Below are 14420 nucleotides of genomic sequence, written 5' to 3' on the forward strand. Positions count from 1 at the left end.
TAATAAGATATTTATGATTCTATGCGTAATATGTTTTTGTAAACAAATTATGCGCGCCCTACTTCACAAGCAGAGGGTGTTAATAGCTATGTTATGGGATATTTACCGGGTAAAGGTTAATAAGGTAAGCCTTGGAATTTGATTATTTATTTCGGTTATAAATAATTCTAAATATTAAATGAGAACGCCTTAATTGGTTAATGTACGTCTTAGGCACACATTTTCTGAATAAATTTACTATCTTAAACAATAACACAATAAGAAACTCATCCTAATAGCACGTTAAGAATTTCTATATGGACGTATAAAAATTTCCATATATGAGCATATGTATCATAGAAATACTTGATTTTAAATATAATAAACGAGTATAAAAACAGTTTTATTTTAATACAAACTGAGTTTCTTATATCTGATACAATATTACCAAGGAAGTAGAAAGCAACATTCTAATTAAAATATACATTCATAATAATTAACAGGCACTCCGAGACATTCATTCCATTTTCATTTTCATTCACTGAAAGTAATTATTGTTTTGCCCTAGGCAAATCCTTCAATTTAAAGTGCCTTTAAATTTCAAATAGCAACGACTTATTGGCAACTTTCAAATAAAAGTTAGTCGCAGTCGCTTATAGTCTCTGTATTTTTATCAACATGAAGTCATTCGGCGTATTCGCTGGATTTTTCATATTACGAAATTTGGATCCTATGAATTCCAAATATGTTCCAATACTCACTCGCAAATACTCCAAGTATTTAAATAGTTCACGCTACACGTAGCTGCGAAAGATTCAATCTCTGAATTGACTAGGTTTAGTTGTTCCCAGATGTTTTATTACACTGGAAGTTAGTCTTTGATTGAAATAATACCAGTGTTAAGTGATAATGCCGTCTAAAGTGGTAACAGGAAAATATATTAGGGGTAGTCGGTTTTCTTCTGGGAGGCTTCGGCCGTGGCTAATTACTACCCTACCGACAACCTAGTTCTTAACTCAGCTCTCACTTCTATCTCATTAAAGTTATGTGCCTTTTAGGAAAATATCACATGCTTTAACGGTAAAGGATAATACCGTCGGGAAATACCGTCAGGATACGCCAATCCGCACTTGGTCAGCGTGGTAGACTACGGCCTGGACCGTTCTCATCCGATGAGAAGACCCGTACGTTATAGTTCAAATTCTAAATTCAAATATAAAATTCATTTATTTCTTGTAGGCCTGATAAGCACTTTTGAAACGTCAAGTATGTCTTGTATGATTGTAGTTCACTCTACCACCGGTTTGGAAGGCAGCTTTTATGGAGGAGTCTGTTTCTTCTCCGTTAAATTTGCTTTAACCAAAAAACTTAAACAACTTTAAACAAGAAACTAAAAGGGTTATTGCTTTAGTAATTTTATTTCCACAATATTTTGTTTTCTTTTCTTAGTAATTTATATTTTTTTTTTTTGTTATATTATTCTAAATTTGTTTTTCTAGCTGTTTGCAGCAGCCTTATGTACCCAACGGATTTGCATGCTATGTTCGCATCGAGAAGGCACAATTGTATACACATGCCAAATGTCCTGTAGTTTATATTAGAGTAAGCAGTTGATTGTCAGTTTTGCGAACTAAATAAAAAAAAAAAAAAAACTTAACAATTGCTCTTTGTCAACATTATCATTGTTTATTGTATTCTTTCATCCCAGAGAAACAAACAGTTACCACGGGATTCGTAAAAGAACATATAGAACGCGGGAAGAGCTATTAGTACATGAAATAAAAGTCATAATATACAAGCCAGTTCCGGTTAGTTATGAACTCCTAGTTGCGCACACAGTTCCCCGCATACAACTCAATAAGACTCCCGTTATAATTGAGTTGCCGCTCTGACGCCCGGACTCGACAAGTTTGATCTAAAACATAACACGAACAACCTAACCTGATTGTGACGTAGCGCCGGCAATAATTGGAATCAAATCTTGTTAAATAATTTCAAATGTTTCGAACAAATAAACGAACTTATCCACCTAATGATGCTTCCAATGGCTCATTCTCAATGGAAATTTGTTCGAGTCTGCAATATGAATGAATGAATGAATATACTTTTATTGCACACAACAAAAAGTAAATAAAAAAAGAAAAGTATAACAAAACAACCTATACAATATGGCGGCCTTAACGATTTCTTCAAGGTAAATAATGGCAAAGAAAACAAATAATATACCCATAAAAAATATTTCATTACTTAAATAAATATATATGCAACCATATACAATAACTAAATACAAATAAATAAATAATATAATGAATTAAATATGAAACAAAATAAATAATTATCCTCAAGCATAAATAGTAAAAATTATAAAAGTGAAGAAGGAAGCAGTATCACGGGTCAACAGACGATTGAGACAAAAAGCAAACAATATCATCATCGTCATAACTTGAATTAACATGGGCCCCTGCAACTTGGGACCCTAAATCGGTTCTCCGAGGTACGTGCGCTGCCCATTGACACCTTAGCTTCGCGACTCTTTAAGCTATGTCGGCCACAGACCGATGTTGAGCAGCGTCACTGGTGCGAACCTACAGCGATGACAAACCCGCCTGCCCAACTTGGGCAGGAGAAATAAACCATTTTGGCCTACAACAAGTTTAAATTTAATAAAACATACGGATTTTGAAATGACGCCCCATCCCGCAGAGGTTTCCCGGCTTTATTGTGCGTATAAAATTCATATAAACATTTTATTGCGCGGCGCCGACCGTCGCTGCGAAGGAATCCTCCATTATTACACATTACCATAGGCACGTCCAGTATTGAACGTGTTTGAACCTGGCTGCCGTACCGTTAGCAAAAAACGGGGAGGTGAAGAACATAATAACAGGTGAACAACATGATTGAGTTAATGTTTGTCATGCATTTGCTAAAAAAAAGCGATGAGGTTGGCCAAGCTTTGTAATGGGTCTATGCTCTAAGTGCCTGTATAGGTACAGATGCAGTGGCTGATTCATAGTTAATGAAAAAAAAAATGAAAAAATTTTTTATTCAAAAAATACGTTTTACATTTAACATTTATCCGTTGTTGGGACATCCTTTTAAGTAATTATTTTACTTGTGCCAGGGTGTCCCGCCTTCCGTAAAATGTATATAATATGTATTATCTGTGTATATATTCTTATATATATAAAATCAAATCAATAACCGGGAGAGAGTGTGTGTGTTTCTGTGTGTGTGTGTGTGTGTGTGTGTGTGTGTGTGTGAGTGTTTGTGTGTGTGTGTGTGTGTGTGTGTGTGTGTGTGTGTGAGTGTTTGTGTTGCGATTGGGATTTTACTTGTTTGCTTCGAGTAATGCCTCAGTGTCTTCATATGTTAGTTTTCCAAGCCACTCAGTTAGAGTCTTTTTAAGCTGGTAAGTATTAAGTGAGTGTATATTTAATAAACTGTTTACCTTCTTGTAGATATAAGTCGATTGTCTAGTATATTGTTTTTTAGCAAATGTAGTTTTTACAATATTTGAACCTGTTCTAATGTTTATTCTTCTTTTCGTCTTTGTGTTTATGTCTATGGTTACTGTTTTATGCCTCCTTAATAATAGTTGTAATATATATAGCTTTCTCACACTCAACAAGTTATCTATGGAGTATAGCTCAATTGTGGGGAATCGATATGGTTTGCAGTACATTACTTTTAACAAGGCGCGATGACTACGTTCTAATTCAAGGAATTTAATTTTTGATGCTCCTCCCCATATTGGAACGCAGTAAGACAGTATGGATTTAGCAAGAGCTGTATAGACTTGTTTAACAACTTTATTTGTTGCAACATGTCTTAAGATTTTAAAGATCCAAATTAATTTTCTAATTCTGCTAGATATTAATTCAAGATGGGAATGCCAGGATAATCTTTGGTCAATAATTATGCCTAAGTATTTGGTTGAGTTTATTTTATCAATGGTAGGACACGTACAAATTACGCTCTGGTCGTCACAGTAATGTATTTTTAGATTTGATGTAATTGGTTGACTTTTATTATTTATTGCGAAACATATATAGTTTGTTTTATTAGTGTTAAGTGTGAGAAAGTGAGCATTAAGCCAACTTGATATTTTTCTTAAGCCTGTTTCGGCAGCGCTATGAACTTCTATCCAAGTTTTCCCATAAAATACTATAGCAGTGTCATCTGCATAAGAGTAAATATGTCCAGAATTTATTTTAAAATCACATAAGTCATTTATGTATATTAAAAACAAGGTAGGTCCCAAGACACTACCTTGTGGAACACCAAAGGTCATTTCAAGATCAGAACTGATAGAGTCGTCTATTTTTACGCGCTGAGTTCGGTTACTTAGATAGTCCTTCATCAGGTTAAGCTGGTTTCCTCTAATTCCTATGTTATGTAGTTTTTTTACAAGGATGGGGATAGAAACTGTATCGAACGCCTTTTTTAGATCCAAAAAGACAGTTAGACATTTATTTTTCTGGTCAAGATGGTCAGTAATTCGCGAAGTTAAATCTAAGATGATATCTTGCGTACTTTTCCCTTGTCTAAAGCCATATTGCGAGGTAGATAATATGTTAAATTTATTTAGGTAGTGAATTAGTCTGTTATTAATTAATTTTTCCATTACTTTAGACATACCCGTTAATACTGAAATTGGCCTGTAGTTATTGATTTGAGTTTTTTCCCCATTTTTATACACAGGAGTAATAATTGATTGCTTCATAAGTGAAGGGAAAACACCTTTTGTAAAACAAAGATTTGCTAAATAAGTGAGTATGGGAACTATTAAGTCTTTTGAGCGTTTTAAAAACTTTGTAGGGATGTTATCAATACCAGAAGCACTGTCTGATTTTAACTTCAAGAGAATTGAAGTTACCTCTTCGTGATCGGTATTTAAGATAACAAAGGATGACAATTGATTATTACCGTTAGGTATCTCTATTGATTTGTGAAGGAGTGATAATTGATTGTTTGATTCAATTTCTTTAGCAAGGTTTGGTCCAACATTAGCAAAGAAGTTATTTACCGAGTTAACTGCCTTTGCAGGACATGGGTCGATGTCTAGTAATTGGGAATTTGTTGTTTTACTGGGTTTTGAATTAGTTAAATTTCTTACATTGTTCCATAGCACTTTTGGATTTTTATCAAGTAATAATTTCCTATCATGTAAACGTTTTACTTTCTTAATTAAATTGTTACAGTAATTGCGATATCTTTTAAATGTTATTTTAAGTATGTTATCATCTGGATTACGTTTTAGTTGTTTTTGCAAATTATTTCTATGACGAATACAGCGTAAGATACCATGAGTTATCCATGGTTTTAATGTTCTTTGTTTTTTAGGTAAATTCATAGTATGTGTATTTTCTTGTAAAGATTCAGTGATTTTAGTAGTTAGAGTTTCAAGTAAACTGTTCGGGTCGTCACATTGCAGTAAAGAAGATAGGTTTTTATTTGCTAGTGTTATAAGAGCTTTGTCAAAATCAATATAAGTTTTCTTCTTAGTAGTCTCTTTAGCATATTTAATTTTAGTTAAACTACAAAATACCATAAGATGGTCTGTGATGGTTGTGTTAAAGACAGCTACACTAGCATTGATCTTTTTTCTGTCCAGTTTTAGCATAAAGTGGTCTAAGCAGCTATTATCTCTAGTTGGTAATATATGCCCTGGTAAAAGTCCAAACGTAGATAGCATATTTAGATAATTATGTCTATTTTTATGATCTGTGGAACTTTCATTAGGTTTCTGGATAAGATTAATATTAATATCTCCAGTTACTACAATACTTTTACAAGTTTTGATTATGTCAAGGTGCATTCTAAGTGATTCAGTAAATCTATCAGTATTAGTATTAGAAGGTGACCTATATATACCTAGTATGATATGATTAAAAATATCAATCTGAACACATAGTATAATGATGACGTAGTTTTGTTTTAGTTTAAATGAAATTAATAGTTAAACTTCAATAGGTGATTAAATTTAAAAACAAGTGAATTATTATTCATCAATTTTTTTAAGTTTTGTAATAATATCAGAAATGCATTTCGAAGGATATCATGACGGGACATTTAAATATACATTATTAATTGATAATGAGAATTCGTTATAAAATGCGCTGATTATTAAATTTATTCCAATGATAATCTATACAAATTTGACAATTTCAATCTTAAAGTTTCATTTTTCAAACAGCTATTTAAAATTTAGTTTTTAATTCATAGATACTTTATGATACACTTTTCACTATTCGGCTTTAGATCTTAATTCCCAAACTATTATATGTATGCTAATCACTTTAAAAAGATCCTCATCTAATTGTTTATTTTAACCATTTATCACAATCGCACTGTTATATAAATAAAACTTCCATTAATGAATATACTTGAAGATGCTGAATATATTATCTATAATTGTTTTCTCGCAAAGTATTTTTTTGTTGTCTGTACAAGGCGATATTAAACGAATTCCTCAAGTATGAGATCCAATTTATTGTAGGCATTCAATAACCGCCATTAACACGCTGCCATTACCAAGTGATCAAGATGTGGCTGACATTCCGTCCCCCCCTGTCCCCTACTGCAGGGGTAGGGGGTAACCTACCCCAACAGCTACCCTTTGCCCCTTACCGCGTCACGTACTTCCGCCATTTTGATTACTTTTATAGAATTTAATAATTAAATACTTTCGCGATAAGGGAATACAAAAGTTAAATGTATTTCTGTTATAAAATTTTATTTGGGCTTACAGAACTAGTGCTGGGCTGTTAATCTGTGCATTTTAGTGGCATAGCCAATAGCCGATATTTATATTAAATTTCATCTTATCTCATCTAATCATAAAGGTTAGATTTTTCAAAAGCGTAAATTTGATAATATTTACTTAAATAATGATTTCATTACGTTAGAATTTAACGAATTCATTAAAAAGAGCAGACATTTATATCGATACAAATTCAAATGATTAATTATAAGTTTTAGCCGTAACTTAAATACATTGGTAAAGAAACCGTTAAGGTTTATATATTTATTATGCACACTTGCAACATACACATTTTACATTTCAAAAACTATCACATACAATACTATGTCAATAAAAAGGTTATATTAATTATTAAATAGACTTTTCCAAGTTCCTTGTTTATACCTTGCTTAGTTAGACACTATAGAAACGCGAGATCGATATTATCTGGGCTCAGTTAGGTTATCTAAATCATCACCTTGTCAAAGTTGTTATGCATTTGAAAAATTATAAAAATACAGACGTGCTAATGAATACAGACAAAGGAACAAATTCAGTTAATCATGCCAACAGAAAAAATAACAAATGAAAAAATAAACATGAAAGAATTTAATCTTTCGATTTGACATTTGTATTTTTCTGCTATCCGTATAAAAAATAAATATACTACGAGTTTTCTCGCATTGAGTCGGGGAGTCTTGGATGCTTAATTAAATATAAGACCCTGAATATTCATCCGGGAATTTGAATAATAATGAATTTTTTGAATGCTGGGAAGAAATGGATTCCTTTAACTTTGAATATTATTATGAATTCGGCGAACTTGAAATGATAAACTAATATTGATTAATACGTTTTATTTATTTTCGCCCAATTCCAATAGATTTTCGCGGATGTTTTTTTTTGTACAGATTGAATTTATTAATCTGCCAATGAATGCTGTTAGGATTTTAAGTAGGCTATTTTTGTGAGGCAGAAATGAATACACATTATTTAATTTGACATCAATTGTTCGGTGACTCAGAACAGTAGCTTTTGGAAAGTTAAGTCCGTTGGTTTGTTATGACACAGGCTAGGAGGGCAAACTCTAATGTAAAGGAGGCGCGTGGATCTTCGCCGGTGCTTATCATGATTTTTTACAAAAAATAAAAGGTAGCCTATGTTACTCTCCGTACTACCAACTTACTGTATGACTAAAATCAAGTTAATTGATTGCTTTATTAGGGCGTGCAGGAAGGACAAAGAAAAACACTCTTTCGCATTTATTACTAGCGGTTGCCCGCGTTTTTCGTCCACGTTAGTTACGGTTTTAGCAAATCCTGTGGGAACCGTTTGTTTTCCTTGGATATAAAATAGTAAATGTTACTCTCCGTCCTTTCAACTAACTCTATTTCAAAAATCAAGTTGATTCGTTGCTAAGTTAGGGCGTGAAGCAAGGACAAACAAACACACTTTCGCATTTATAATATTAAGCGAGGATAGTAAGGATGAATCCTATTTTTATTCGATAAATACTGCATAAGCTTAGGTAGCCATTACTTGTATTGCTCTATAACGTACGTACCACTGAGCCCATCGTTATCACGTAAATATATTAGCTCCCGTAATAAATGTCTAGCCCTAAACGATCTTTATTGTCATGTCCACACAAGCCCAACTTGCAAAGCCTTCGAACCGATAAAAACCTTTTAAAAGTCACCCTATTGGAAAATAGGGGCCCTGGATTCCGACGCGTCCGGGTGTGACGCCTAATGCTTATATTGACGTGTAATGGATTCTTGAACGGCGGGCTGGATTCCAATATGGATGGGACTGGTTTAAACCGGTTTGCACTGGTTGAAATATATCATTTCAGCTGAGGAAGATATAGACAATGGTCGAGACGTGCAGGTCCTTTCTGTAGATTAATGGATATTAAATTATTTTAGAAATACTTTGGCAATTCACTTTTGTTGCTAACCGAGATTACTTATCTTGGTTATATCGACATATGATCTAATTCCAATAGGCAAGTAAGGTTACAGAACTATTTTATATAGTAATATATAAATGTTATTAATATTGAGTCCCAAATCTGTACCACACATGTGGTGACCCAAGTGTTACTGGCGCACCAGAGAACACGGGTCTCCTCCCAAAACGAGAAGGCTTATGGCCGTAGTCTACCACGCTGGCCCAGTGCGGATTGGTGGAATTCACACACCTTTGAGAACATTATTTAGAACTCTCAGGTATGCTGGTTTCCTCACGATGTATTTAAGTAATTCAAATATCACTTCCTTCGGCAAGTGATATTTGAATTACTTAAAACGCATATAACTTATTAAAGTTATAGGTGCGTGCTGGGATTCGAACTCGGCCTTCCGAAAGTGAAGTCGAGCTCCTACCCAAGGCGCTATCACCACTGTATTAGAGCTGGCGCTTATTTAATTTAAAAGATAATCCTTGCAATCCAATAGGGCCATTATCATGGTCTCCTCGCCTTAGGATGACCAGAGCCCAGAGACCATATTTTTGTAGTCGTTTTTTCCTTTATTGCCAATAGGTATAATAAATAGTTGAATCGGAAAATATTAAAATTATTTACTATCATAATTTCAGCCAGCAGACGTTCACTTCTGAATACCTCCGAAGGACTGTCTATTAATGTTCCAGTTTCACCGCAATCCAAAAGCTTAACCTGGTCATTATATAAACTCTCAACCACTTTTACACTTGTTATATGTCGAACATCACAACTTCTTAAATAAAAAAATTCTAAATTCATTTATTTCAAGTACGCCTAATATAAGCACTTTTGAAACGTCAAGTACTGAAACCTGAAGACTTCCTTTTGGTTTTGGGTATTCGCATATTTTTTACGATCGCCTGTCTGACATCAAGGCTTCTTGGGAGTATTTTATGAATTGTCTCGTTATGATCTTTAAACAACTTTAATTATTATGACCATTTCAAAGCTAGCATAACACCCAAGCAACCTATCTAAAATCTTTTGCCTTTGTTTCCGTTTTGACGGCCGATTGGCACTGTGGGTAGCGACCCTGCTTTCCAAGGTCGTGGGTTAGATTCCCACAACTGAAAAGTGTTTGTTTGATGAATATGAATATTTTCAGTGTCCGGGTGTTTATCTATATATTATAAGTATTTATGTGTGTTATTCATAAAAATATTCATCATTCATCTTAGTACACATAACACAAGCTACGCTGAATTTGGGGCTAGATGGCGATGTGTGTATTGTCGTATTTAAAACAAGCAGTTTGAGACCGGCTGCAGTAATCGAATGCGAATTCGAGTAGACTAATTTTCACAAGCTATATCGAGTAAGACAAACAACGAAAGTGTCAAACTTAAATACAAAATAAAGCTTGTTTATGAAATTTCTAGGCTAGTATAAGCCTTTAAAAACGGTAAAAGAAAAATTTAGCGCAGACAGAGATAACCGCTACTCCAATAAAAGATTTCAGTCTGTAAATTGACAAATTGCTTGTGGTTGGGACAAATGCGTCCTGTAATTTCACAGCTCGAATTCAAATTGTCGCTGCAATCAAGTTTGCGGGCCCCGGGAGACGTCAGTTTGACAGCTGCGATTGATTCTCGCAGATGGGCTCAATTCGACTGCAGTTGCCTAAGCAGGGAAATAAAATACTGCCTTTTCAATATCGTTGAGTTGAAATACTTTTTTTTCGGATCGCCTTTGCCTTAAGATTTGAGTCGGTTGTAATGTCGGTTGCGTCCGGATATAAGTTACGTTCATCATCAACACACATTAAATACATCGAGGTCAATATACAATTGAAGATAAAAATGACAAGGTTGCTTGACCGCTTTAATCTCATAGAACGTCGAAAAATTAGTTAAATTATAAAATGACTTTGGATAAGAGCAACAGCTGAGTTTCTTGCCCCAATTCTTTAGAACCTGCATTTCAGATAGGTGGTACCCACTACAAATAGACATAGTTGACGTTTCAATAGTGCTTATATTAGGCCTACTATAAAAAAAAAACAATTCTTTTTTTTAGCCCCACTGGAATCCGTAGAATATTCACAGTGTTTGTCTATCATGGCAATATTAAACATAATTAAAGTTTAGTTCACCACTGATAAAAAATATAAACATTAATTTCTGAATTTAGAAATTTAAATTAAATTAAGTACCTATTCGAGCATTAAACGATTTAAATGTATTGTTTTAATTCCGCCACCGTACCGCACCTCTTACATACGATATAGGACGCTTCTTGTAAAAAGTAAAAATAGTTTTTTTGTTTATTATTTTTTATCAATGAATAGAAGACATTTTAGAGATTAACTGAGTCACAGTTGTAAGACGAACAGAAAAAAATACGTTTTTGAACGGGTATAAATAAATTAGAGAAAAAGAGTGGAGTTACTACCATGTAAATTTATTTTTCCGTGAATTGGTTACAAACACTTTTTTTTTTAATACTTTCAAAAAACTTTATTGAACTATAATTACACCGGAAAGCACGCCGCAACTTTCTCCCCAGCATCACCCCTTGGTGGTAGAAATAAGTATTTATTTATTAGCTTTTCAAGGGAAACAAACAGTACTATTACACATAAAAGTAATCCCGTATTTTTATATCACATAAACCAATGAAGTTTCCACAACTTAGTATGGCCATAGAACTCTCACAACTCCTCTTTGCTTACGTCTTAGGTATATAAATATATAACACGTAAGCCTTTTCGTTTAAGGTTGCCTGGCAAAGATCGCGACTTAGCGATAAGGATGCCTTTTGTATCCTACTACGTACATAAAGTGTTTTTTTTCTTTTTCTGAACTTTAGGTTGAGAACAAATAAAGAGTGTAAATAAATAAATTATAAGACGTAGGTATAATTCTGCGCGGGCGACCAGCGGTGTCTTTGGTTCGTTGCTTAAGCATTAGAGTTGTATTGCGTAAGATTGTAGTGTATATAAAGTTTACACCTGTCAGGAATTTACCGACATAGCTCAACGAGTCGCGAAGCTGAAGTGGCAATGGGCGGGTCACATAGTTCGGAGAACCGATGGACGTTGGGGTTGCAAGGTGTTGGAGTGGCAACCCCGCACCGGTAAACACAGCGTAGGTCGACCCCCAAACAGGTGGACAGACGACATCAAGTGAGTCGCGGATAGTCGCTGGATACAAACGGCCCAGAATCGTGGAGTTAGGAACGCCCTACAAAAGATCTATGTCAGCAGTGGACGGCAATCGGTTGATTTAATGATGTTGATGAGGCAGTGGTTCTGTGTGTGTAGGAAGTGCACGCTACTGTTCTGTAAAAACCTAATGTAGTGTTCTCTATTGCGCAGGCGCGGTCGGCGGCGACGGCGATGACAGCGATGACAAGGAAAAGGAAGAAGAGGCAGAACGCGAGCGGCAGGAAGCCATCCGCGAGGCCGAGGAGCGGCGCAAAGAGAAGCACCGCAAGATGGAGGAAGAGCGAGAGAAGATGCGCCAGGAGATCAGAGACAAGGTCAGTGGCACTGGCGGCATGCACGCTTTAAACCGGCTAAGTTTGTTGTAGGCTCTTCTTAGACAAGGGCGCGTTTGGAACCCCCGAAGCTTTAGTTTTAAGTTAACGAATGCTGCTATCACTATCGCCTAACAATAGTGGTAACATTTTATCCCACCAAAAAAATTCTGTAAAAAACTAGCCAAGTGTCGATGGAGCTGCTTGTTTATCTCTAAAAAGCAATTATATGTTTGTCTGTCTTGCAAAGTCTAAGGTTCCTTACTGCGATTTCTTTCTTCTTCTTCTTCTTCTTTCCCTGGGCTTGTCTCCGTACTTGGTCGGTGGAACCTTCCGTTGTACGTAGTGCCACTGGTACGGCTCCACGGTGGGTCACTCCAGCCAGCCGCGCTCACTTCAGAAGCTTAGCAGGCCGCCAAGGTGGTTGAGTGCTCAGGAGTGATGGGAAGCCAAAGTATACTGCGCGTTGTTCTATTACTCCTCTACATCGGAGCATTACGTGTGTCGGTGTTTCATGCATGCTCTGCACAGAGGACTGGCGGTTATACCTAAAATGAAAAGGTGTTTGTTTAGTTGGCAATGCCCTGTTATCATGCTTACTACCGTCCTTAGTTTGTTCCGACTTAGTTTCTGGAAACGCCTCCTTTGTATGTTAACACTCATTTCGTTGCTCGATAGCTCTGAGTGTGTGTGCGATTTCTCTATTATTATAGTTAATGTTGTATGACTGGGCCGTTGAACATTCTTTATACGTGCAATTGTGTCATGGAGCACCTGGTTTTGTACCCTTGTGTATCCCTCAAAGGGTCTCCCTCCTACAACAAGAAGGTTTAGGGTCCAACACGCTGGCAAAGCCCGGATTGAAGGTTTAAACGCCTTCACTGCAGTTTAAAATGGTAACGCACGTACCTGTTTGAGGTCTAACAGTTATGTTAAATCAAAACTCCTAATACGTTTCTACGCGGCATCGTACCGGAACGCTAGTAAAAATATAGTAATTATATAATAATTTGACTAATTTTGTTATTTTATCGTGCTGGTACTTCATAAAATCTCACTGATTCTGACTCAAAACTAAATCAAAAATTACTAATGGCTAATAGATAGAAGTTATTGCAAAGTTTATGTTTCAATGTAACATGTAAATCCGAAGTCAGTTTGAGATATCAGTCGCTTTATGCGCGTGTAAGGGATGTATCGACTATCGATGTATCGCGTATAACGTTTCCCTGTCGCTCGTTCGTTAGCCGGCATTCAGCTGGGTAAATGTATTCCAACCCCGGCTGCGATTTACATACGAGCTATGTTCGCTAATATCATATACTGCGGGCTTTTAGAAATGTTATTATAAATAGTAAATACGCAAAGCTATATACTACGTCATTCGGCAGATAGGCAAATAGAAAGTAACGTATGAAACCAAAAAAATAACATATACATTTAGTTAAAACCTACGTTTAAAATAAACTATTAAAATATTACAGCCTTTGTATCCTAGGAAGGACGTACCACACAGTACCTACCTCTGTTACCCCGGTTTTCCTTTTTTAGAGGGTAAGATATTCATTAGGTATCTGTTGTATTCATTTATTTTGATATTGAGGCAATAACGCAGTGGATAGGAATTCGGATTCGCTTTCGGAGGGCCGAGTTCGAACCTCAGCACCTCTAACTCTTTTAAGTTTTAAGCAATTAAAATATCACTTGCTTCACCGGTGATTGGTCGGTAATGGGTTGATATGATCATGATTAATAGTATTCTTTTTTATAATTACTTTAAAATAATAAACGCGTGTTGCTATTATAAATGAATAAATTAATATACTACGACAATACACACATTGTCTAGCCCCAAAGTAGACTTAGCTTGTGTTACGTGTGGTGTGATATAGGAAGGTAAACGAAAAAATCGCCATTTTAGATGTGTTTTAGAATTTTCTACTGGGTCGAAAATAGGTACGTAGGGATAAAAGCACTTTTGAAATGTATTTATTTGATTGTACTGGTTTGTATTTCCAGCGAATTATAATCATAACGCGTTTAAAAGGCAAATTATTTCGCTACGAGAAATAACCGGGATACATTTTTCCGGTAGTGTTTCCACGGATTTAGAACTAGCTAGATCAAAAAGATTCTAAGTTCTTAGAAGGTAGATAAAGAGAGATTGAGAACTTAGACTAGCAGTGGCTGACGATGATTGTGATGGAAAAT

The 14420-nt window shown here is 35.3% G+C and overlaps 1 protein-coding gene across 2 annotated transcripts in view; it reads left to right on the plus strand.

Moving 5' to 3' along the window:
* The window catches only part of LOC120634152 (complexin), a 358168-nt gene that overhangs the window by 318553 nt on the left and 25195 nt on the right, over positions 1-14420 (plus strand). For both annotated transcript variants that reach the window (XM_039904567.1, XM_039904568.1), the window contains one exon: positions 12049-12212. In XM_039904567.1, coding sequence (XP_039760501.1) covers positions 12049-12212 — 164 coding nt within the window. The remainder of the gene's footprint in view (positions 1-12048; positions 12213-14420) is intronic.

The sequence above is a fragment of the Pararge aegeria genome, chromosome 23 (assembly GCF_905163445.1).
Source record: "Pararge aegeria chromosome 23, ilParAegt1.1, whole genome shotgun sequence".
In the NCBI taxonomy this organism is placed as follows: domain Eukaryota; kingdom Metazoa; phylum Arthropoda; class Insecta; order Lepidoptera; family Nymphalidae; genus Pararge; species Pararge aegeria.